The sequence below is a fragment of the Cebidichthys violaceus genome, unplaced genomic scaffold (assembly GCF_023349555.1).
Source record: "Cebidichthys violaceus isolate CVI_PGR_0920_01 unplaced genomic scaffold, fCebVio1.0.p SCAF_16, whole genome shotgun sequence".
Classification (NCBI taxonomy): Eukaryota; Metazoa; Chordata; class Actinopteri; order Perciformes; family Stichaeidae; genus Cebidichthys; species Cebidichthys violaceus.
This window is the reverse complement of record NW_027176329.1, coordinates 8,929,982-8,955,018: the sequence shown is the minus strand read 5'-3', so window position 1 is coordinate 8,955,018 and position 25,037 is coordinate 8,929,982. Positions and strand designations below refer to the sequence as shown.

The following is a 25,037-nucleotide window of genomic DNA, read 5'->3' as shown; positions in this document are numbered from 1 at the left end:
TCATACAGGAATTGGACCGTCTCCCCTCGGTGAGGTAACCCATAGGCCATGAATCACGCTGCCTTGCTCCAGCGTCCTGTGGTCCCGGGGCTTGACAGTTTGACCGCTCCTCAATGTGGTCTCTCTCCTCTACTCACGCTCCTCCCATCCCCATCACCACACATTCCAACCACCGGACCGGTCACGTAAGGTCAAGAAAAAAAAGAATAGAAGTTTCTAATGTATCTTCCCAACGCTGGTTAGCAGGACCCAGATTTCTGTTTCACATCCTAAAGGCTTTGCTGAGTAATGACAGTTTGTAGACGGGAAAAGTGATGAGAAGCATTCGAGAGAAATAAAGCTTCACAAACTGAAGCATGGCGGCAGAGACAAAAGGATCCTGATAGAAGGGTTTTCCTCTGCGTCTCTGTTTGCTTGTCTGTTTTGGCAGTTCAGACATGGAGCTAGTCTGGCAGTCTGCCTGTCTGGTCTTCTCTGGCCTCCCCTCTATACTGGTGGGTCACTGGTGTTTGGATCTCTACAGCTGACTGTTAACCACCGACTTGGACTGAGTCTCACCGCCGTGTGTTTGATTTAGCTTAGTCATTTATTATATACACACAGCATGAAAAGGAAAGTCATAAATCAAAAACTTTAACGTAGGAGTGAAAAAGAAAAGAAAACAAGGACAGAGAGAGAGAGAAGGATGTACTGGCAACCCTTAAATAATCAATAAAATAATGCCAGAAATGATTGCAATTGTAATAATAAAATTGCTAAAGTGCTCCACCAATTATAATCGTATTTGTACCTTTTTAAAGCTGCAGCAGTGAGTTCATCAAAAGCTTAGGCGACTTCAAGTGATGAATGGACAGTTCATCCGGTGCAAGAGCGGCTCTTGAGCAAGTGGTTTTAACAGTGCCCCGGGCCATACTCCAGCTGAGATAAACACACCCCGACGTGTGTGTGTGTGTATGTGTGTGAGAGAGAGAAAGAGAGAGAGAGAGAGAGAGAGAGAGAGACATGACACGTCTGAGGGTGTGATGTAGTCACTTCCTCCCGCTGGACTGAGCGACTGTTGTCAGCTTGACCCTGCGCCAGTTAACCCCTCGCCACCCCTGGCACTGCAGGCGAGGGCCCCGGGTGTGTGTGTTTGAGACAGAGAGAGAGAGAGAGAGAGAGAGAGAGAGAGAGAGAGAGAGAGAGAGAGAGAGTGTATTTGTGTGTAGTGTGTGTGTTGGCAGACCACAGGTGTCTGGTCACGGTGTCAGGGTGTTAAGAGGTCTTCTGAGAGGCCCCCAGACTCTCAGCATCTGTTTTTCGGAGGGAGGGAGCGGCAGAAAAGGGGAGGAGAGGTTGGCAAGGGTTACCAACACATAGCCCGAGGGGTGTGGGGCTTGTTGGGGGCGCAGTAGCTGACAAGCAGGTGCCTATGTTGACAGTAACCCTTCATACTTGAACCCCACCTCCTTCCAAACACACGCACACACACATGGGACACACTTACAATAAATCCTGAAAAGGCAAGCGTAATTGCAGAGCCTGATTGGAGGGAATGCAGAGGGAATCCCCTTTTACACACACACACACATCAGTGGATCTTTTTGCTTGGGGTCAAAGGTGGAATAAAAAGAGGAGAGCTCACACAACTCTGACATTTCCGGCTGTGTGTGTGTGTGTGTGTGTGTGTGTGTGTGTGTGTGTGTGTGTGTGTGTGTGATTTGCGTGCACAATGTCCACACATGCAGAGCATGTGAACACATGCTTCAACTACAACATTGATTTGGGCACGGGCTTGTTTCCTGTTGGATTTCTTTTCCCAAGACCATGTATGCTTAAGATACGTAAGCAACAGTAACATAAACTCTTTGCTTTTTGTGTTCTCAAATAAGTGAGTGCGTGTGTCTGTCAATGAAACCCATTTGGACCAAATGTTAGTTAGTCAGGTGTACCGGTGCATGTCTGGCAATGATTATTTTGCTAAGAAGGGGGTGAAGGCAGTACACAGCGGGAGGTCGAAGAAAATTGGAACAGCTGTTGATTAACATGAGTGCTTTCTCTCTCTCTCTCTCTCTCTCTCTCTCTCTCTCTCTCTCTCTCTCTTTCTTTTTTTAAACTCTCTTTCAGTGGAGGAGGAAGAGGAGGATGAAGAGATGATGGAGGTGAAGCCAGGCCCTGAGTCTGAGCAGCAGGATGAAGATGACAACAGAGAAAACAAAGAAGGTACAAAAGGATTGATGGATGATGGGAGAGTTAAAACGATCAGCTGTAATGATTTTAGTGATTCTTTATCACCTCATTAATTCAGTTGTGAAATTTCTTCCTGCATGAAAATACTTTATGTAGCTCCCAATTACTGCGAACACAAAACGTCCCATTCTTTATCCTCCAGTCTCTTTCTTCCCTCGACTTCTCACATGTTGCTGGTCAAACTGTCACGAAACACGGTCACTTGTGTGTGACACCCTCAGTCAGTCAGTGGGTGTATCAGATGGAGGGATGTGGGTAGGTTATGGTGGGGGTTAAGGCGGGTCCAGCATATCAGCTCCATGGCATGTGGGGGTCAGCACTGATTAAAAACCTGTCATTTGACCCCCCCGACCACACTTCAAAGTGGAGAGGAATGGAGAAGTGTGTCTGTGGATGCCTATGTGGATGGTTCATGTGGTAAAATATGGAGAAAAGAGCTTAGGTGGGTTAAAAACACAACACGTGATGGACACATAGATTGATAGACATATTCATATTCAGACACACATGCATAAACACAGTGACTGTACTGAATGTGACTCAAACACACACACAGACAGATGTATGCACACACACACTCATAAACACACAGTCATCCGTCTCCTCTCCATCCTGGCCTATTAGAAGGTCTGGCCTTTGATCTCTGCCACTCGATTCACTGGGTCTTTTCTGACAACTCGTAAGAAATACAAAGGGATTGGGGGGGATCAAAGTCAAGAGGCAGGGTAAAGGTCGATATATGTGTGTCTGTGCATGCTTGTGTGTGTAAAATTGCATGTGCGCTTGGGGACAGTGACTTCAAAAACCGGACGCCGTGCTGTGCAGCCATTACGTTCAAAGGGAGGCGTCGTGCTCAGAGGGCTTTGTTTTTCTCTTGTTTATGAAGTTCTAGCTGTAGTGTTTTATTAGAAAAGATGCATTAGGAGCTGTTTGTAGTTTATGATGTCCTGGATGGGATTCTGGTTTTGATAGAGATGAAGTGAATGTTAATCTGACATTGGGAACACGTGATGTACTTTTTTGTGTATTGTGCAGAAGTAAACATGACAATTACTGCGTACATTACAACAAGATACAGCGAGGTATCTGTACTTTAGTCAGTAATAAAAGTGTCATTACCTGGCTCACCGTTCAGACAACACACAGGATGAAACGATTTATTAAATAATGTAATTGACAAAACTAAAATAATGAGATGTGACCAAACAATAAAAGAAATGTTATGAAGGTAAAACAAAACACAACGCAAAGCAACCAAACCAGAGGAGAGAGTGAGACAGACTGAACTGGCCAGCTGTGTTGGCTCATCGGCCCAGGTGAACATGTGAGACAGAGCAGAGACACAGGACGGGTCCTCACAAATGTCACAATGTCAGTTGATTAGAATAAATAGACACTTCTCAGTTTAAGACTTGTATTTACGTGATTTGAAATGCCATATTCAAATGCATTATTATTTTTTTGTTAATATAGGTAAATAATAAAAATAAGAGGGCTTAGCCGAAAAAGAAAGCAGTTTGTGTATTGTATACTTTAAATATTAATAAAGGAAAATGAAAAGTTGCAACACCCTAGATTGAACAGTAACAACTTGCCTATTTATATTTGTGGTATTATTTATTATAAGAAACCTATGCCAGAAATAAAGTACTTTGATAATCTATTAATCATATAAGTCAATTTTCAAGCAAAAATGCCAAACATTCCTAACTTGCAGCTTCTAAGTTAGGAGTATTTGCTGCCTTTATAACTATAATAACTATAATAAATGTAATATCTTTGGGATTTGGACTATTGGTCTGAGTTTGTAGATGTCGTCTTGGGCTTCAAGTAAGTATGATGGGCATTGTTCACTGACATTTTATAGAACAAAAATATTTGTTAGATTAATCCATAATGAAAGTAACTGTTGTAAACCCAGGTGTCCTGTGGTTGCACTGTGCACAATATATTCACTTTCACAGGCTTGTGTATTTATTATATTCCTTTCTCCAGGCTCATTTCCAGTTCTGCGGGAACTGACAGAGGAGGAGAGGCAGCAGATCCTGCACTCTTCTGAGTTTCAGAGTTTCTTCGACTGCAGCATCCGGGTGATGGAGAGAGCTCTGGCCGAAGACGGCAACATCTTCTTTGACTACAGCGGCCGGGACCTGGAGGACAAAGAGGGGTGAGCAGAGAGAAGGCGAGAGAGGGGCAGGAGGAGTGAGGGAGTGTTTGGATATCACAGCACATGTGCGTGTTTACTTGCATGCCTCAAACTAAGAAATGTGCAAAGACTGACTCACGCCCACTGTGTCAATCTAGGGGCCTGGGAGCTTCTTTGTTCTTCAAAATGCATGTCTTCCTGCTGATGTCACACTCTCAGGGGGTTGAACCTCCTGTGAACTGACACAAGAGCATTGTCTTGCCGTCTGAAGAGTTGCCTCCAAATGGAGGTTAATCAAAGTGTTGGTTGAAGTTATAAGAGTCATAAGTGCAAAGCTGTTTTAGTATACTGCTCTGCTATTATAGAAGAATGCAGCTCACTTCTGCTTTGACCACTGCAGCCACAGAGAAGCATCAAGCCTGTGGTCAAATAGAGATTATGTCTAAAACAGGCCCAGTGCTTAACATCAGTCCCCTTCTTTTTTCCACGGACATGCTATTTATGAAATTCTAACAACATAACCTACATTTCATTACGTTGTTTTTACTACTATTAGTTCTCACATAGCATTGAAGACAAAGTGGATAATTCGCACTGATTAGTGTACAGAATCTGTTGTAATAAAAATAATCTACTGGTAACTGAGTTGACATTAACGAATGGACGCAAAGACAAAACTGTGGTGATACAACTTTCTGAAATGATGCAACAATCTTCGCAGGATCCAGTTAACCACATGTAACATGTTAGCTATGACTCACTACAACCAGTCAGACTGCTCTCTCACCAAATTCTTCTGATGTCAAATAAATATGCTGAGCTGTTCGGGGCTGACTAGATCCAATGCATTTCATTAAACTGCAGGCAACATGGACGGCCAACTGTCGAGTCGGTGTGTTAGGGCACTTTTCTGTACATTAGATGATATTTTATTTCAATCTCTGAGCTTCATACAGAAATACTTTATGCTTCTGTTATTTGCTAAACACAAACACATCACCTGTTTGTTTGTTTCTACTTTTGTTACCATGCTATACTTTGAACTACATTTGACTTTATCTCACTAAAGTTATGTATTTTCAGAAAATTTGTATTTTGATATACGTCATGATAAATGCAGGAATTCCACTTTTAGCAATCAGTTAGGTGTAATGCATTAAGTGTAAAGCTGCTGCACTTCTCCGTACGTACTGTGGCTAGTTCACTTTGTGAAGATCCAGATTGGAGGTACCTCAACAGTGATCTGTTTTTTTTTCTTTCAGAGACTCGGGTAGCGGCTCCAGTCTGTCCTTCAGTAGACTCTTCTACGATGAACACTGGTCGAAACATCGCGTGATCACCTGCCTTGACTGGTCCCCTCAGGTGAGGCCGGCAGCCTGGTGTCCCTTTGAACTCAAACAATGCACCAAGAACATTTTCTTCCATTTTTTCAAAACTATACTTTTCCAAATTTGAAATCTTGGAGATGTTAAGCGTCACTATTAAAAGATGTATTTTTTCTCTCTCTCTCTCCTCTCTTGTCCTCTCAGTATCCTGAGTTGCTGGTTGCCTCCTATAACAATAATGAAGACGCTCCTCATGAACCGGATGGTGTTGCTCTAGTATGGAACCTCAAATTTAAGAAGGCCACACCAGAATACATCTTTCACTGTCAGGTACTGAAACTTATCAAACCTCTCACATATTTCCATAACTATAAAATATGATGGCAGCTAAGTTCGGTGTGCTCTTTGTGTTTTTTCCTCTGTTTTGTGGGTGGTTATTTGCAAGCATGAACCTAAAAACATCTGCCACAGAGCTACATGCTGAAAAAAAAGAACAAAACATCTTCCATCTTCCTCTCATCTCCGTATTCGCCTCTCAGAATTTCACACGGAAAAGCACCATTACGCCCCTCTATTTTTCATACCTTATAGCAACGCAACAGTCGGCCCTTCAGGTAATCTTGTTCCTCTTTTCTACCCTGTAATGACGGCACCTTTGTGACTGGAAAATGAAGAGTGAAGGAAAAGGAAATGAGAAGCAGCTCCACATGCGTTCATTTGACCCTCCAGATTGGATTAAACCTGAACGCTGCCACTAGAGGCAAGTTTTAATGGAAGAAACTTGGTGGGAAAGAAACTCATTGATGGGTGAGATGCTAATAGCAAGTGACACTGAGAAAACGGTAGGGAGGAGAGGAGGGATAGAAGGATTGGGTGTGAGGGCTTCACGGCTCCCACGAGACAAGCGAGGCCATATAGAGACGTCTCTGTAGTGAAATGATGTGGCCTACCACTTCCTAATCCAACGCTGCCACATGTGTGTTAGCCCACCCACATTGACGCTGCGTCTAATGTCAGCGGTGCTGTCAATAATGACACGTCTTCCTCAAACACATCACTGTAAATGTATAGATACACCTGTACTAGTATTAATGTCAAAGGCATTCACCTCACTGCTCAGAAATAATGTTAGAAATGCACACACATGCCCTCGCTTTTAAGTTTCATTCAAACAGGGGAAATAGATTTTCGCTCTCCTTTTTTCAAACACATACAGAACCACATATTCCTGCAGACCACATGCTGCGTGCAAATATTTCAATATGAAGCTTGCCATACAAGTCTAACGCCGTAATGGATTTTTAAAGCACTCCGTTCTTTCACTGCACCATAATTTATGCCGCTGCCGAAATCCATGTGGTCTTACGGATAGATTACAGTGATGCGTCTTGTAGCTTTTGCGATTCAGTAGTTTTTCCATGTGGTTCTCTGACGAAATATGTACAGTACATCTGACTTTATTAACAATGTGGTTTCTGAGCATGCTGATCTGTGAATCATGAGTGTGTAATATTAGCCGTTTGGGAACAAGGATATTTGTGTTAGCAGCTGATAAAATGCTCAGTTTATCAAAAGGGGGCAATCAGCTGCTAATGTGTACAACAGAGGTGAACTGTGCTCAAGTGGAAATGTGATCCGAAATACAATGGCGCCTGTTTTGCATTAAAAAACAGAAATAGCTATATGTAACATAACAAAGCATTGTCATTGTTTTTTTGTTTTGGATTCTCCAACTCATAAAAAACACTTTTTCAAACACAGTGGTCTTGTCCATTCTCAGATTTATTTCAAGTGAGTGTTTACTGGAAAGATACACATTAAATGAAGTGATATCAAATGGAGAAAAGACAGATGAAAAATTGAGGGAGAACAGAAACTCCCAAGTGCCCCACTTTCCTACCGCCCCCATGTTAGTCAGTGAGCTAGTGTGGCCTGGGGCTGTGCCATGGTCTTTTCATGAGGGGAGAAAGAAAAGTGAATGACAGAAAAACAGAGAAAGAAAGATAGAGCAAATGAGCACGGACTTATAAATCATTTAAACCGTAGAGGATACATGGAGATGAAATAGATTGGAAATAGAAAGAAAGAAGTCATTTTGAATCAGCCATGACTTCCACTGTCACTGTTGGATTTGGATGAAAGGAGCACAGGAGCGGTTAGACTTTTTTTTTCTTGCTCTTTCGTTCCGCGGGGCCTTTTGCAAACAGAGTCGCGACTCCCTAGTTAGCTGCGGATCGAATGGCTCTTAATGTGCGAGCATGTTCTGCCGTTTAACCCCCCAAAACCACAGGGCCGGGTGCCTCCTCCCCTCTCTTTCTCTACTTTCTTCTATTTTTCCTTTCACCTTCCACATCTCCCCATCCTCAGCTAAAGGAACAGAGAGGCAGACTGTTCACATGCTTTCTCTTTGCATTTGTTGCAAATATTCATTTGGTGGATGGATAGGTAGATGGCTATTTGTGTGTATGCACATGCAAATGTGAGTGTCATACACACGTGTAAAGGCTGTGGCGTGTGTGTGTGTGTGTGTGTGTGTGTGTGTGTGTGTGTGTGTGTGGAGTATACAAAAGAATGACAGTGCTGGGTCGGTATTGGAGGGTTGGGGTTTTGTGGTTGAGGTCTGGTTCAGCAGGGGCTTTATTGTATAAGGCTATGGCTTATAGAAGGCTTCATGTTTCAGATGGGGTTTTGGTGAGGTCAAGCTTCTACATTTCTTGCCTGGCTGTGTGCAGTTTGGTGAATGGTCTTAGCGATGCAAAACGCCGTTCTTTAAAAAGAAAAATACAACCTCTTATTCAGGGATGTTTTTTTTCAGATGGGGTTTGATCATTTCCAGTGCAGTTTTTTTGTGCATGGATTTTTTGGAGCTGAATTTTGGTTCAGATTATTTACAAAAAAAAGTCATAAAAGCTCACGTGGTGCAAAGTAAAACATTGAAAATATGGTGTTGGTTTCATTTTGGGAGGAGACTCAGTGTGTCTACTTTAGGCAATTGCAATCTGGGAATTGTGCACTAACATTTTTGGCACAATGCAGCAGTGTTGTAAAACTGCATTCTAATGCAATAGTTAGACAGACAGGTCCTGGTATGACAAATGTTCCCTTGTGGACTGAACAAATCTGACAGTTATGCATTCAATGTTTAATTCCCTTCTCTTTTTCCTGCTTTGCTGTTTTTTCCTCTTGTCTTTAAGCTCTTATATTTAGGGTAGGGTAAATAACCTTACACTTATGAATTGCAGTCATTCACGTGACTACTGTGGCTTTCAGCTGCTTGTAATGTTGATAATGACATTTCATTTTTTTTGGCTCTTGGGATGAAAAGTAAAATATTAAGAGCATAAAAAACTACTCAAATTTCAGAATAATTTCACTTCAGATTTAGCGAGTCCATTTATAGTAATAAGTGGTTTATGTTAAATTCTTTTATTACCAATTTCACTAAGTAAATTAAGTATATCATGGCCCTCTAACTCTTAATTTTAGACAGTGAATAAACTATATCTGAAATTAAACAGTATCACGGTACACTAAGGGGTCCTCTCTACAATCCCCTTGAGAACCCGTGGAAGTTTCATGACCCCACTTTAGGAGCCATTGATCTGTAGTGTAGTGGAGGAAGTGTGTGATCCATCAGTGTGTGGGTTGGGTTTGTACTTTAGGGAAGGGGCTGCCGTTGCTGTGGATTCTGGTACCAGTTGAGCGTGTCTCCCCTCATCACGGACGTCTCAGCAGTTGGACCCATCATCGCCTCATCCCAGTTGGGTCCAATCGTGTAACTTCACACCAGCCTCTCAAGTGGGCAAAGTCACACCACATTAAAGGGCCCGTTTGACTTAAAACCTCTGCTGAACCCCCCAAACCACACGCCTCCCTGTAACAACCCCCACCGCTACTGTCATATCCCATTGGACTCAGTCATATTTTTTTATTAGTATCTTGCTGCCTTGCGTCGGCCCCTAGACCTTTAACACTTCCAGAACGGTTGAGTAAGAGAAGCAGAGTGGGAGGGAGGGCGAGGGTAGAACATTTTTAGAAAGAGAGAACAGTCCAACAACATTGTTCACAGATATTTTCTAAGTGGGAACCCGTGTGATAATAAACTGGAGGATGAAGCTGCATTGTGTTCAGAAAGCTTAGCAGTCCTGTAAATGCTCACTGATCTCATGGGTTAAGACTGTGTGGCTGACTGTATTTGATTTGCAGCAGACTACACAGATGTAGCTTCTACTGGCAAAAATCATTTTGTGTTGAATTTTGCGGGAAATTAGATTATTTTTTACAACTTTGGCTGTGCTGATCGGAGGTGGCTTTATTAGTATTATAGGAATAAATTAAAAGCAGTACGTCTTTCGAGTGTATGTTGCTCATTATGAAGGAAGAACTAGGAACTCAGATGGTATCGAACCCAATTCTTGGCATTTAATTCTTTGGTTTCTGATCTAAATCAGGGAACATTTTCATTTCATTTAGCCACTGTTCTTTATTTAATACTGATCCATTCAGCAGTTTGGCATATTTTGTAAATGACAGAAGAGTTGTATGTTTTTTGGCAAAAATGTAAATTGTACTCGGTTAATTTAGCTAAGCTAAAGACCTGGAAACAGCTTACCAAAATCCACATGCCAGCTTCTCTGAAGCTAAATAATTAAGGAGTTGTATCTTGTTTGTTGAATTTGTACAAAAACTGCAGTGTAAGAACGACAAGATATCGTTTTATTGCGGCTATTTTATGTGCTGGACTATTTAATCCAGGTCGCTTCTGGTATCGTCTTTGTGAGGTGGCCAGCAAGAAAGCTAATAAGCACATCCAGTTATTAAAAGAAGAATTGTTTTGGTATCAGTACAGAATCTTTGGTCTAGTGTTGACACTAATATCGAGAAGTTTGGTAGGTGTGGTAATATTGCGATTGATATAAATGTGTTTGGAAAAGTGACCTGAGAAAGAACTCAATATCAGAATTGAATAGATTACTGTAGGGTTGAGTCGAACAATCATATCTATAACACAAATCCACCATTAAAGCCACAAACCAGCAAAAGTGAAACAATGAGACAAGCAAACAAGCAAGATATATAGAAAATAAAGGGATAGGAGGTCTAGGAGGCAGAGAAAGGCCTGTTTGTCTTCCCAGAGCCTCCTCCTCATGCTTTTGCTCCGTCAAACCCTCATTCTATGCCTGCTGAAATTGAGACTCGACATGGTATTTCTCTCTCTTTGCCAGAAACCACAGAGTGACAAAATCCATGGGGTGTCATAAACGAGTGAAGCCAGGGGGAGAAAGGGAGGAGAAAGGTGGTTGAGAGGAGGGGGGGAAGTTGAGAAGCGGGGATGCAAGGGAAGACAGTCAGATCCATCTGGTCCTGATAAGGCAGAGTGGAAAACAGATGAGTGTGGTGAGCGAGGTGGGGGGGGCAGGGGAGAAGGAGCATGGATCTACTTTGGAGGATATACTGTCTGGCGTGCACTGTCAGCCCCCCACCTCCCTCTTTCTTCTCACCATAGCCCTCTTACTCCATTTCTGCCTTCCCAAGCCGACTTAAGCAACAGTTTGTTGCCCGAGGAAAGAACGAAAAGAGAGGAGGAGGCAACAAAGGAGGGAGTGTTCGCCTCTTTCTAGCTTTCTTTCTCTTTCTGTCATTCCTTCGAACCACCCTAATCCCTTGCTGGGTGCCATCTTTCATCAGTGCCTACCATGTGTGTATTATCCTCTACAGAACACTTCCCATCAATATAATGAGGGCTGCCAGAAGCACTTAGCCTTGTGAGCCTATGTGAGATGTGGTAGATGATACTTTGTGTGTACGAGTTTCTCCCTCATGCACAAACACACACACACACACACACATGCAAACACACAGCAGACCTTGCCCGGGGAAAGAAATGAAACCCACTGTTCTGACTGCAAGAGTGTCTCCCTGTAAAACTTCCACAATTTATCTCGGGCCTAATATACCGAAGTGACTCTCTCTGCTGCTTTCTCTTCCGGGAGCTGTCACTCCCCACATCCCCTCCGTCTGGGCTGGCAGGAGATGACTTGGCAGGTGTCTGACCCGCGCTGCATGTCAGATGAGAACCATCCACGGAGCCACTCTGCGTTTTGGAAATGAAATGTCAGGCTCGGTATCGAGTCAGCCCCTGATATGCGTTGAGCATTGTTGACACAAGAGTTGTTGAGGTGTTATTTAGACAGATGTGGTGCTCGTGTGACTGATGTGTCCAAACCTATCAGTCGGGAAATGAAGAGGAGCTGCAGGGGATAGAAGGAGTGTGGTTGTGTTGGATTTGAAGGAAAAAGTTTGAGATTTGGGGAAAATATGCTTATTCAAGAGTTAGATGAGAAGATCGATGCTACTCTTAAGGTTTATATGCTAAGTATGAAGCTACGTTTTTGGACTCCTTCCTGCACCGCCCTATTTATCGCACAGACGTGAGAGTGGCATGAATATTCTCATTTATCTCTCAGGAAGAGAGTATTTCTCAAAATGTCAAACTTGATCTTTTATTCAGAATATTAGCTTTTCAGTCGTGTTTACACTGTGAGATAAATTATATATTTTGCATCGATGCAAAATAATTTGAGTCATTGATGGCAAAGGCTCGTCAATGAATACAAATTTAACAGAGAGACAGAAATCCAACTGAAACATAAACCCAGCACTCCATAATTCAGCTCTAAACTCAGTCATTAATTTCCTACATGACATTAAAATTGAGAATCCGCTTTAGAGTGTCAACCAATTCCCCTTGAGCTTAAATCATAAACTTCCTTATAGCGCAGGACAAATTGATCTTATTTCATACAGTAAGTTTAAAAGGCATAGAACTCCAAAACACATGTGCTGATGTGACATTTTGATTAGAAGCATTTAGGGAGAATGGCTTTTATGTTAAGTCCAACCTCGCTGCTGGCAGGCGCCTCAAAGTGCACTACCGGGACAAAGCCGGCATAATTTTCAGTAGCTCTTTCACTAAGCCTGACAGTACATGAGGGGAATGATGGCATAACGTGTGGTTTTTTAAAGAGTGGATTCAGAGTTTAGTCAGGATTTTTCCTCTTAAGATGGGGACACTGATAGGGCTTAGGAGTTGAACTAACATATGGAGCGAATAGAGGGGGCTCTTGATTTGATTTGGTTTCTCTTTGTCATTACTCATGTGGGGTTGGGATGTTTATTTAGCGTGATAACCGGTGGAAGAATGACAAGAAAGAGAAGAGAGCAGGGATGTTTTCTATTTGTGTCTGTATATGCTTGTGAATTTGTTTATTTTAAATTTTTGATGGTGTTAATAGTGAAAGAATAGGGTCATATTCATCTTTCCTAGAAAGATCAAAGAGAGGAAGGTCTCTGTTGTGAGTTTAAAGATACGGTATTAATATATGTGAGGTAGTATACTGTTCAATTGGAACAATCTGGAGTACAACATAGACTAAGATGTATAAAATTAAAATTAGAAATGACACTTTTATAGCAGTCCTATGGTTTCTATCTCTTTAAGATAAGCTTTAACAAAGTAAGTGATGATGGAGGAAAAAGACAGTATTAAAGGAGTTAAAGAAATAGTTTGAAGTTTTTGGGAAATGCATTGAGCAGCATAGCTTAGCTTAATTTAGGTTAGCTTAGCATAAAGACTGGTGACAGGTAGACACTTTAAGCTAAGCTGATGCCACTAGCCCTTTATTTAATGAACGCATGTGAAAGTGGTAGTAATCAGAATCAAAAGTCAAGAAACATTTAGCTTTTTAAATATTGCTTATGCTTACATCACTCTGCTGCCCCTGCAGAGGCTAAATATCGTTAAGAGATCATCTTCTTTTTGAAGACTGATAAATGGTTGTGGTGATGGAAACTTGTGCACGTGTGTGTGTGTGTGTGTGTGTGTGTGTGTGTGTGTGTGTGTGTGTGTGTGTGTATTAAGTGAATGTGTGTGTTTGTGTTTAGAGATGACAGAGAGGACAGGACCTGGGTTCATTAGCCCACTGATGGAGTCTGATGGGGGGGTGCAGACCTCAGACAGCAGCCCACAGAGTGTAAAGGTCATCCCAAAGCTCTTGGATATTTAAAGAAAGTGATGAAGTTGGAGGCAGACACATCCTTGTGTATTTGAGTATGAGAGCTCTCGTCTTGACATTTGGCCTGAAGCAGTTTTACTGTTAAAAACCTTCTTGCAATGCTTTTTTTTTTAGCTTTGCTAGAAGCATAGTCATAGTTTAGTAGTCATAGTCTACTCCTCCTAACTTCTTTAGACAGTTATTTATGTTTTGGAAATTATTTTAATGCACATATTACACATAGAATAAATCTGGCAAAGCAACTTACACATTCTGTAATGTGAATAATACCTTATGGCCATCAAATCTTAATACGTGCCAATAGACCAAAATTCCTGATCCTTTTTACTTAACCGTGTAAATAAACTTTTCCGTTGAGTGCCTCCTTCCCGGCTGAGGAGGGACTTTATTTTTTCCACCAAAGTTCAGTTTATTTTGAGCCATGACATCTGAAGCGACTCCCGAACCATTTGCCTGGAGTCCTCAGAAGAAACAAAAAAGAGAGTGAAAGAGTGTGCAGTGTTTTCTTTCCCTCTGGTTTGTTTTCCAGTCTCCTTTCAAAACGAACTGGGGTTTGGAGTTGGCTGCTTCACACATGGTGTGGTGGCAGGGACACAGAGAGAGAGAGAGAGAGAGAGAGAGAGAGAGGGGGAGCACATGGGAGAGAAATGAAAAAAATAAGAATAATGTAATGTCCTAAACATGAACTGCCATTGTTAGATTTCCTGCCTGTCTACTAACAGCTGGTCTCCAAAACTGCCATGATGACCACATTGAATATTGGCACATTAGTAAAGCGTGTATGTGACGGAAAGACAGATTTGACATTAACGATGCCTTGGTTGGACACTTGGCATCCTGCAGCCTCAGCAGTTTATAAATGTACTGCAATGTTTGTTCACTAATACTTTATACGAATTGGTCAGTTTGTTTTTAAAGGGCCTCATTTGTATGAGGGGATTCATGTCAGCCATTAGAGTTTCCTAGAATAGACTAATGTGTTCATTAACTTCATCAATTAGGAATTTGCTTTCATTTGAATTCTTAAAATCATAACAATCACTAATTGTCTATTAAACCACCAGTTCAAGGTAGTAGTATCATGAGGTTTTAGGCCACCGACAATTTGCAACATAGGATAATGAACACTTTATTGTCAATGTATTCACATAAATCTTTGCAAACATTCCCTTGTTAATGCTAATACCGTGATTCATTTGGGAGGATTCTGATAATTAATGACGATCTTTGTCTCCAAACAGCGTCTCACAGCTGTTGTTCAACAGCAGAACGTCTGACATACCGTTTACTGGAACACTAAAACTGTCAACGACAGTCTTCCGACAAAATCTACGATCGTATGGGGCAACAATGCTTTTGCGAAATTCACCCCGTGTGTTATAGTTTCGGGGTTTTAAATTGTGATGTGCGTCTGTGAGCTTCTTGTTTAATGCTCTCTTGGCCGTGTCTTGCCGTTAAACTAGGGTTATGCAGCTTTACTAAATGGATGGATGGATAAATGGATGGAGGGAGGGGTGAGTTTGACAATGCATAACACCACTTTACCCTCCTGTAGCGATATAATGCTGAAACATTTTCTCATAACTCCACAGCGCGGACGCTTCAGTGGTTCTGGTTGAGGGTAGCCCATATGGGACGATCAGTGAAGAGGAACCAAGACTCAATAAACACGCCATTGGGGAGGGAGGGAGTTCAAGGGTGCGCTTGTCATGATGGAGGCTACAGTGAGCGCTCCAGTGGCTGCTGGGGTTTTGATGCTGTAATGTGAAACGGCTGGGGGAAGAGGACTACAATTCCCCTCTTTGTCTGGTCTCCGCCCCAGCGTCACCCCTCTCTCCTCTCCTCAGCGGACCCTCACCGTAGCCAAAGTCTTCATCTCCCTCTCTGTCCATCTCCCGATGTCTGCCACCCATCACGATGCCTTGATCACTCGCGCTCCGTCTAGCGTTACCGTTTTTCGCTTCATATCTTTCTTTGTTTTTAGCTGTTTTCTCGCTGTCTGCTGTTTTATCTGCACATTTCATCTGACTGAACCATTTCAATCGTCACCATGTTCCTTGCTCTGTCAGTTCATAAGTAAAATAAAACACCAGAATAATACGCAGTGATTCTGCTTTCTCATCTTCTCCCCTCCTCTTTCCTCAGTCTCCCGTAGTATCTGTGGGCTTCGCCAAGTTTCATCCTAACCTGGTTGTGGGGGGGACTTACTCGGGACAAATCGTCCTGTGGGACAACCGCAGTCACCGTCGGACCCCCGTGCAGAGGACTCCTCTGTCTGCTGCTGCTCACACTGTAAGACATACAGTCCAGCACAACACACTGTCAATCAAAACACTGGAGGAGTGAGGCACAGCTGATCTTTTCCATTTTTGACCCATTTAGAAAAAACAAAACATCTGTGCCTTAGTTTACACGCTGTGTTTTTGTTTCATTGCTGAAATGATTTGATGATTTGTTGATTGAGAGAAAATTATCACATTTTTTAATCAGTTAATCAATTAATTAGTTTATGAAGCGAAAATGCCAATTATTTTGCTAGCTCCAGTTTCCCTTGTTACATATGATTACAAGTTCAATATCTCTCTGGATATTGTTGATTATGTTGTTTTTTGGACTGTTGGTTTGACAAAATAAGCAATTTTAAGACGTCACCACTGGCCCTGTCAAATTTTGATGAAGAAAATAATGATGAAAAAGTTTCAGTCAATAACGAAAAAAAAAGGTTTCTTGCGGACCAGGTGAAATAAGCTCTGACCTAAACAAAAAGCTCTCTGTTGTGTTTTAATTAGTTACATAAAACAATAATGAAAATGTTTTAGTAGGAACATTATTTTAAAATGCGTCACATTAACACCCTGATGTATATTTATGTATGTTCACATTACTGCAGCTTTACATTTTACACGATAACACTGCAGCAGACACTGATTATTTTCACATTAGAAACACGTGCACACACACACACACACACACACACACACACACTTGACTTGTGCAGTCAAATTCTAGACATAACGAAAAGGACAGCACAGTTTAGAAGCTCATGAACTCACTGACCCTCGTCAATTACTGACCAAGCAATATCTTAAGATCTGAGGCCGTTTATAATCAAGGCTACAGAAGGCATGTCGACACACTCGCACACACAAACACACATGCAAACACATCACCCTTGCTGGAGGTTTAAACTCCAAAATGTGAGGCCTTCGCTCCCGTCCTCTTCAGTCCAGCCAGCTAGCATGGTGCTGATTGCTGAATGGATTCTTTGTGCTGCCCACTACACAAATCAATTACTGCCCAGTAATGACATAATGGTTTCACACACTCCTGTCGTAAGGAACGACTGCACACTGGCATGTGAGCATGCTGCGTCTGTACAAAGTATCTCATGTGTTTAAGGGTAAAATTACATTATCATTTCAGGCTCATGGTTAAAAATCTAATATCATTAATATTAGCATATCAAATTATTTTAAATATGTTGCGTACCTGACAAATTACTGGAGTTAGGAATGATCCAAATATGAAATCACAAATGTGCTGAAATATTGAATGCTGCTAATCAATGAGACTGATAAGAATTTGTGATTGTGATCATAATATGCAGCAGAATAACTAACATTGTAGTGGGGGTTGTAGTTACCATGTTACAGTTGAGCTAAGTTATGAGATACTGAAAGCATGGGGCATTACCTGTTTTGCATATTTTGCAAGTGTGCATCCCCACCCATCTCATTTATGTGCCCTGTGTGTCTTTATCTGTGTGTGTGTGTGTGTGTGTGTGTGTGTGTGTGTGTGTGTGTGTGTGTGTGTGTGTGTGTGTGTGTGTAGCACCCAGTGTACTGCGTGAACGTGGTCGGCACACAGAATGCCAACAACCTGATCACTGTGTCTACAGACGGCAGGATGTGCTCCTGGAGTCTGGACATGCTTTCCCAGCCACAGGTACACAACACACTCATCACCTAACACGCTGAACTGATTTCAGTTTTAGTGTTCAAGCATCTGGTATTCCACATGTATTTTATATAACTGTTGATGAATGTGTATTTACATGTTTATGTCTTTGAATGTTTATATAGGCTCACATTACTTCTTCCTCCTGTGTGTGTGTGTGTGTGTGTGTGTGTGTGTGTGTGTATGTGTGTATGTGTGTGTGTGTGTGTGTGTGTGTGTGTGTTGTAATGTAGGAGACCATGGAACTGGTGTACAACAAATCCAAACCCGTGGCGGTGACAGGCATGGCTTTTCCCACGGGAGACGTTAACAACTATGTGGTTGGGAGTGAGGAGGGCACTGTGTACACTGCATCCAGACATGGCAGGTTGGTGGACACACACACACACGGAGAAAACATCACAGGCCATTCTTTGCTGGATCACTCACGTATGTTTGGACCGGTGTTTTACATCTTAATTTGTTTGCTTTGATAATCGAGAATTACAACATCAGAATTACAAGTCATATTAGAATTATAAAAAAAAATGAACTGGTGACTTTCCCTTCAATTTATGAATTGTTTCATTTTTCATCAAAAACTGACAGAAACCCCTTCACTACTTTGTATTTAATCAAGTTAAGACCATTAAAACACTGCAAATCTGAATATCGGGGTTATGAACGTCTCATCTTTGTCTTCACTCCGCAGCAAGGCGGGTATCTGTGAGATGTTCGAGGGCCACCAGGGGCCGGTGACGGGCGTCAGCTGCCACAGCGCAGTGGGCACCGTCGACTTTTCCCACCTCTTCATCACATCCTCCTTCGACTGGACCGTCAAACTGTGGAGCACCAAGGTATGGAGTGTGTGTGTTTGTGTGTGCAAGAGAGGAAGAGAGAGAGAGAGGATGTTGATGGTGGACTCTTGTGGAGGGAAAATATGTGTGAGAGAAATTTAAGAGCGACAATAAATTAGTGAGTGAGGGGGGAAACCTGAGTACTATAGGTGAGCAACTGTCTGTTCATTAGAGTGTTAGACAAAGCGTTTATGATATTGATACTGATTATTTTTACGTGAATTTGGCTCGACAGGCAGTTTCCTCTGAATCTGTGCGCTGCCTTCAGTAAGATCTACAATGCTGTAGATTTATAGATGTCACAGAACAGGTGAACAGTCAGTACTGCAGAAGTAGGCTGGATGTCTTCACAACATCAGTGGAAGGTAAACGCCTGTGAGGTCTAACAGAGAGCAAAACATAGGGCTGGACGATAATTCAATTTATCATCTTTCAGTGGAATCATATCGTGATGAAGCCGTACATCAAGATATTGTGATACACTTATGTCAGAAAATGTAATTATTCTGCACTAAAAATCTTAATAAAATGAGAAAATACTTTTAATTTGTCAAGTATTTAATTCACACAAGAGTGTACAAAACCATGTAGTTGTTTCATATGGAAGATTTGATTTTTGAATAACCAGAAAACAAGCTATATCATGACATATACCTTTATCAAGAAATTAATTGATGTACATATATCGTGATATACATCATGTTGTCCTCTTGTTTCAAAATCACAACCTCATTCACTTTATTTACTAGCAGCTTTTGATTATTGTTTATAAGAATTACCCACAGAGCTCATTCAGAATAGTAGGTGAATCAGATCAGCTCCTCACATCGGGCGGTCTGCACAGATCTCAAACATTGTGCACCTCAGGGAGTTAAATTCCCTGAGGTGCACTCAGTGAGTTCAACACAGACACACTCTAAAGGTAGACGCTCCTCCTCTCGCTGGTGTTTGAGTGACCTCGTCCACTCAGGGCATTTGTTCTCCTTTCAAACCGCTGTGATGAATGCCATTTGGCAGAAGTTCAGCGGCGGAAAGAAAAAACTGTTTTTGACTGTTTCTGTCAAAATGAGTGTTGGAGAACAGAAAACCTAGCTAATAGATTCAAGGACACTTTTGTGACGATGCTGACATACAGGGGAGTGCACACAGGTACATTTGACATACTGCACAAGAGAAGAAATTCAAGATTATAAACTGAGATTATTCATCGTTAAATGAAGAATCTGTGAGAAGAAAAAAGAAGAAAGTGGAATATTGAAGAAGGTAGGAAGTTAAGAATGGAGTTTGTCTTATGTGGAGAGGACAAAAGGTAACGGGATAGCAAGATCCAATATCACAACTTTGTACAGGGGATGTAGACACACAGAAAGAAGGAAGGAAGGAAAGGAAATAGTGAAAGAGAGGAAAATAGATAGAAGAGTCAGTGGGAGAGAGTGAGGGGAAAAGTGCCAGGAGGCATTTTAAAGACCAAAAAAAAATGGCGGTTAATAATGGAGGTGATGCTAATGTTGAAGGACAGAGGGATCAACATGAGCAGGGCGTCAAACAGCAAACACAGCCAAAAATCAAAGAGAGACCTGTTCAACGTGAGGAAAATACATAATGCATATTGCATAATACCTTCAGCTTTATGCGAGATCCGGTTACAGCTTTCATACTTGGCTGTGACAGGCAGTAAAGCACTCTGATGAGTTTTAGCTCATGTTTGCATGCAGCTATAGTCCATAAGTCTTGTGCGACGGGTCCCGTGACACATATTAAAACATTTCTGCGGATTTTCATCAGAAGAGTGTGTTATTTTTCAGGATTTGGGAATTCCCTTTCCTTTGAGGGGCACCGCAGGAATGTGCGTCTGTCTCTTATCCCACATAACCGATATTTGTGTGTGGGCAGGCGGAATACCTGACTGTGTGTGTATATGAGTGTGTGTGTGTGTGTGTGTGTGTGCACAAATATATACACACCACACATGCCTCACATGGACTTTAGGCAAGCTGCCTTTGCTTACCTAAAATCCCCCTGAGGTTTGCCTTCAACCCAACTGTTGCAACACACAGACACGTATATTTGCAGTGAATTCTCTTTGCATTCACGTTTGCCCTCACAGTTCAAAAAGGCCGTCGCACAGAAGTATGCCGATGTTTTCACACTCGGCGGTGCAAATATTGTGGTTAGTGAAAACATTTTGAGTCGGTCAGAGTGCGAAGACGTCGCGACAGCTCGGAGTGGGTTTATGATTGTGCATAACTTGAACACTCTTGCTCTCTCGACCCCAAAACCAGCATCTACTAAGTGATTGGATGGAGCATAATCGTTCTCTCTAAAGAAGTTAATTAAAGGCCTACGTCACAGTCAGGTCATGTGATTGTGAACGAGTGTGTTTGTGCTGGAAATGAAACCGTACTCTTGATCTTCAGCTAAAGATGTTGTCGTCTTTTACAGCACCGTTTGTGAAACATTTTCTAATTTAAGGACAGCATCTCAGTGCCCTCAGTGTGTGGTTATGAAATCTGGTGTGAAGATTTTGATCTAGTGTGATATTTGCGATGCAGCCAGGATGGAAGCAGTGAAATTATATGACTCTGGCTGCAGAGATGGTTTGGATCCCTCTGAAAGCCTGATATGCTCAGTGACATTTTTAATGTCAGACAGTAAATGCTTAAGTGTTGGTTGTAGGCCTAAAAAGTCATTTATAGGTTGTATACTTTATTTGGGATTTTATTAGATTTTTATGGCAAGATCAGAAGCTGACGCATATTTTAGCATCAATATCTCAAGTATTAAATGCTTAGCTGAACTTGCATCTCTCCATTTCAACACGTGGCATTGCACTGTGATGTTAACTATCAGTCCTCAGTGTTTCAGTAATGGTTTTCTAGTTCAAACGTGCCAGAAGCTCCCCAGCTTCTCCGCACAGGAAAGATAATGACAACCAGTTACATCACGAGCGGCGCCACAAGGATTAAGCTTGATTTTAAGATTAGTTTTAAGCTTCTGTTGCTGCAGATTATTTACCTAAATCACCTTATTTAAGATAGGTAGAATGCGGACATTTTACAGTAAAATAGTAGTTTACATACAACAGGACTTTTTTCGTCTCTTTTCTAATGTGATGTCATTTTGTCAGCTATTTTTTTAAATCTTAGTCCTGTGTCAAATATCCTTGTTCGTTTATCATATTTAGTCAAACTTATCCAGTTTTTTTAGTCAAGGTTTAGTTGACTAACAGTTTGGGCATTTTAGCCTTAAACAAGAAAACCACAACTATTTTAGTATAGTTTTACTCAATAAAAACTGTTGAATATCACCTGTTTGTTCTTCTCAAGCCCAGTTATTGTCTTTTAACTTAAGTAAGTTAGTCCTTCTGAGTGCTCACAGTAAGTGTTTAATGACTTCTGTGCTGCCTGGTCATCATCTCGTCTTGATTATGGAAATAGTTTTCGTAAACAAAATTAACAGGGATTAAGAGGCATTATTCAGCCGGCAGATTATCACAATAAAATTACATTTGAAATACATTTTGGTAATGTGAAATAAAAGAGTTAAAAGAGTTTGGCTACAAAGTAAAAAGGGGACACAAACTAAAACAAGATAGAGAACATAAACAGGAATCGCTCAGCTGATCGAATGCTGAAGCTGTGAGATGGAGAAAACCTGACCTCCGCTGTCACCCCGCGGCTGGAAAACAGGTTCAATCGAGGCTTGAAATTGGCTCAGCTCTGTTTGTTTGTGTGTGTGTGTGTGTGTGTGTGTGTGTGTGTGTGTGTGTGTGTATGTGTGTGTGTGTTTGAGTGTGCACTGCTGTCCGTCTGCAGGTCTCACAACTCATAACCTTTCAGAACAACTGTGGAGTTGAAGAGTAAAGGTGATGAAGAGAAAGAGAAGGAATATGAGGGCGAGAGAGAGAGAGAGAGAGAGAGAGAGAGAGAGAGAGAGAGAGAGACACACTACATTCCTTCATTTGCTCTTCCAGCCAACCTGTCTCCTCTCTTCCAGCCCTCCCTCTCTACCTGTCAGGAATGCAGTTTGTGAGCCTCTGGAATCCTAACAGCCGCTCTGAGAGATGGGCGCACACACACACACACACACGCTCATATTTGTATTATTCCCACACACATTTGATTTATCCTACATCTTTAATTGCAGCACAACAGTAGCCTTCAGGCATTAGCTGCGCTCAAAAGTCAGTGTGACTCAAGTTCAAAGTTTCGAGAAGAAAACAAATCCCATACACAATAAGGGTGGTGGTGCAAAAGCTTTATTTCTATGATAGTGTGCACGCTAATTTAGTACACTTCAAAAGACCTTTACTCCCTAATGTCTGACCATAACCTAAAATGTCTAAAGAATTAGTCAGTGAAATAATTTAACCTACTTCCAAGGATTTGTTTTTGCCATCCTGCTCCATAACTTTAAATATACACCGATAAACATCATCAGATGTTAGCTCATCACAGATATCCGTGTGTATTTTGGTCGATAACTAACTAGAAACTGCAAAAAAGTAATGCTGACGATGTGTTTTAGACAATTTAGAAAGAGTGTCCACTTTAAAAAGGTTTGTCCACCAGAGAGCACTGACAAGTTTTGTTTTTTTTCAGTACATTTCTTGGAAATAATTCTTAAATAACTTTTGCGAAAAGTTGGATGAGCTTGTCCACCGCTCCTTTTCCTCCAATTTCCATCTCTTCCCATATCTCTCTCTCTCTCTCTCTCTCTCTCTCTCACACTCAGACAGCTGTTGTGTTGAGGTTACAGTACACCTTGTGGAGGGGCCCTCCCTTTCATCTCTCCCAGCGGTTTTATGGTGCTGTGTGAATGTGCTAGGCTTTTTAATTAGGCTCTGCACCCAGACAGGCCCCAAGGCTGAGGCAGCGCCACTCTGTCTGAAGCTCACTCACTCCCTCTCTCTATTTTCTCTCTTTCTCCGTCTGTCTCTCTTTTCTTTCCATCTCCATTGTGTCATCTTCTGTAAATCCCTAACGCTCTTTCTTTTTCTCCACACTGCATGCTTTTGCACACCATACGCACTTCCACAGATAACCTCTTTTTCTCTCTCTTTCAGCACAACAAGCCTCTGTACTCATTTGAGGACAACGCTGACTATGTGTATGACGTCATGTGGTCGCCCGTACACCCTGCGATCTTCGCCGCCGTGGATGGCATGGGCCGCTTAGACCTGTGGAACCTCAACAACGACACTGAGGTATTTGTGTGTATATGGTGTGTGTGTGTGTGTGTGTGTGTGTGCATTGCTGGGTGAATATAGGTTATTATGGGTGTGTTTTCTGTGTCATCTCTTTGTGTGTTGATGCATGTGTGTGTGTGTGTGTGTGTGTGTGTGTGTGTGTGTGTGTGTGTGTGTGTGTGTGTGTGTGTGTGTGAGTGTTTGGTGTCCTCAGGGCCTGTTGCTGGGCCTCTGCCCGAACCGCACAACCAAACACCCAAGCCTTTCCCCTCCCATCACCCCATCACCCCCCAACCACCACCACCATCCCCTCCACATCCCTCCCTACACACACACACACACACACACACACACACACACACACACACACACACACACGATTCAAGATTCCCCTGTGGGCGTTTCCCACAGCCCTCACTTTAAATCAAACTGGGTGACAGTTCCTCATCCCAGCTCCCACCCAGACGTTCCGCTAACATTCCTGTAACCTCTGTCCAACGTTCAGGCAACCTCAGGACCCCACCATCTCGTCTCATCTGCCTCCCACACTCAGTTCCATCAGTGAAGTACACAGATGTGCAAGAGACCACGAGTAGAGAGTCACAGCCCTCAGTCACCATGCTGGAGATGGAAATAATAAAAGGAGAAAGTTGAGGCCATGGGTTGAGTTCCTCAGTGCTGTGGGGCAAGGTTTATTTTCAGAAGAGAGCCTTTGAGGCCAGTAAAGGATATGTTGTCCTATTATTCAGGTTAATCTCCCAAAATGTTTAACTATCCATTTAAGGAAGAAAAAGCTGCATTATAGTGAAAATATATCTTAAGCCATGAGTCTAAAAAACATACCTTATTCCAACTCTGATACGAGAGTGGGAACCAAACCTTTGATCACTCAGGTAAAAGTTGGGATGAAAGGGTCCTCCATTTTCCTTTTCTCTTGGTTTCCATGGAAACAACACCCACAGTGCCTTCAACCTTAATACAAGTCTGCATCTCTACAGATGCTCTCCTCCCTCTCTCTCATAATGCCCTTTCACTCTTCTTCTCATTTTCTTACAACCCTTGCGTAATGTCCACATCTAAAATTCACTTCATGCTACATCTCAGTAATCTCTCTCCTCTCTTGCTCCACTCTCCTCCACTGATCCCATCACTAGCATTCAGTCTTCCCTCTGCAGCAGAGATGCCAATTTTCCCATGGTTCCCTCAACAGCGGCCTTTTCACAGAAGGACGAGTTCATTATCAACGGCCAACTTGGCTAACAATGTGCTTTATGAGAAACT

The 25,037-nt window shown here is 42.1% G+C and overlaps 1 protein-coding gene across 8 annotated transcripts in view; it reads left to right on the top strand.

Moving 5' to 3' along the window:
• The window catches only part of LOC137872688 (cytoplasmic dynein 1 intermediate chain 1), a 54,565-nt gene that overhangs the window by 19,810 nt on the left and 9,718 nt on the right, over positions 1 to 25,037 (top strand). For all 8 annotated transcript variants that reach the window (XM_068711055.1, XM_068711053.1, XM_068711049.1 and 5 more), the window contains 9 exons: positions 2,107 to 2,202; positions 4,225 to 4,396; positions 5,638 to 5,737; positions 5,905 to 6,030; positions 15,921 to 16,067; positions 17,607 to 17,720; positions 17,966 to 18,099; positions 18,424 to 18,568; positions 23,634 to 23,774. In XM_068711055.1, the coding sequence (XP_068567156.1) occupies positions 2,107 to 2,202; positions 4,225 to 4,396; positions 5,638 to 5,737; positions 5,905 to 6,030; positions 15,921 to 16,067; positions 17,607 to 17,720; positions 17,966 to 18,099; positions 18,424 to 18,568; positions 23,634 to 23,774 (1,175 nt within the window). The remainder of the gene's footprint in view (positions 1 to 2,106; positions 2,203 to 4,224; positions 4,397 to 5,637; positions 5,738 to 5,904; positions 6,031 to 15,920; positions 16,068 to 17,606; positions 17,721 to 17,965; positions 18,100 to 18,423; positions 18,569 to 23,633; positions 23,775 to 25,037) is intronic.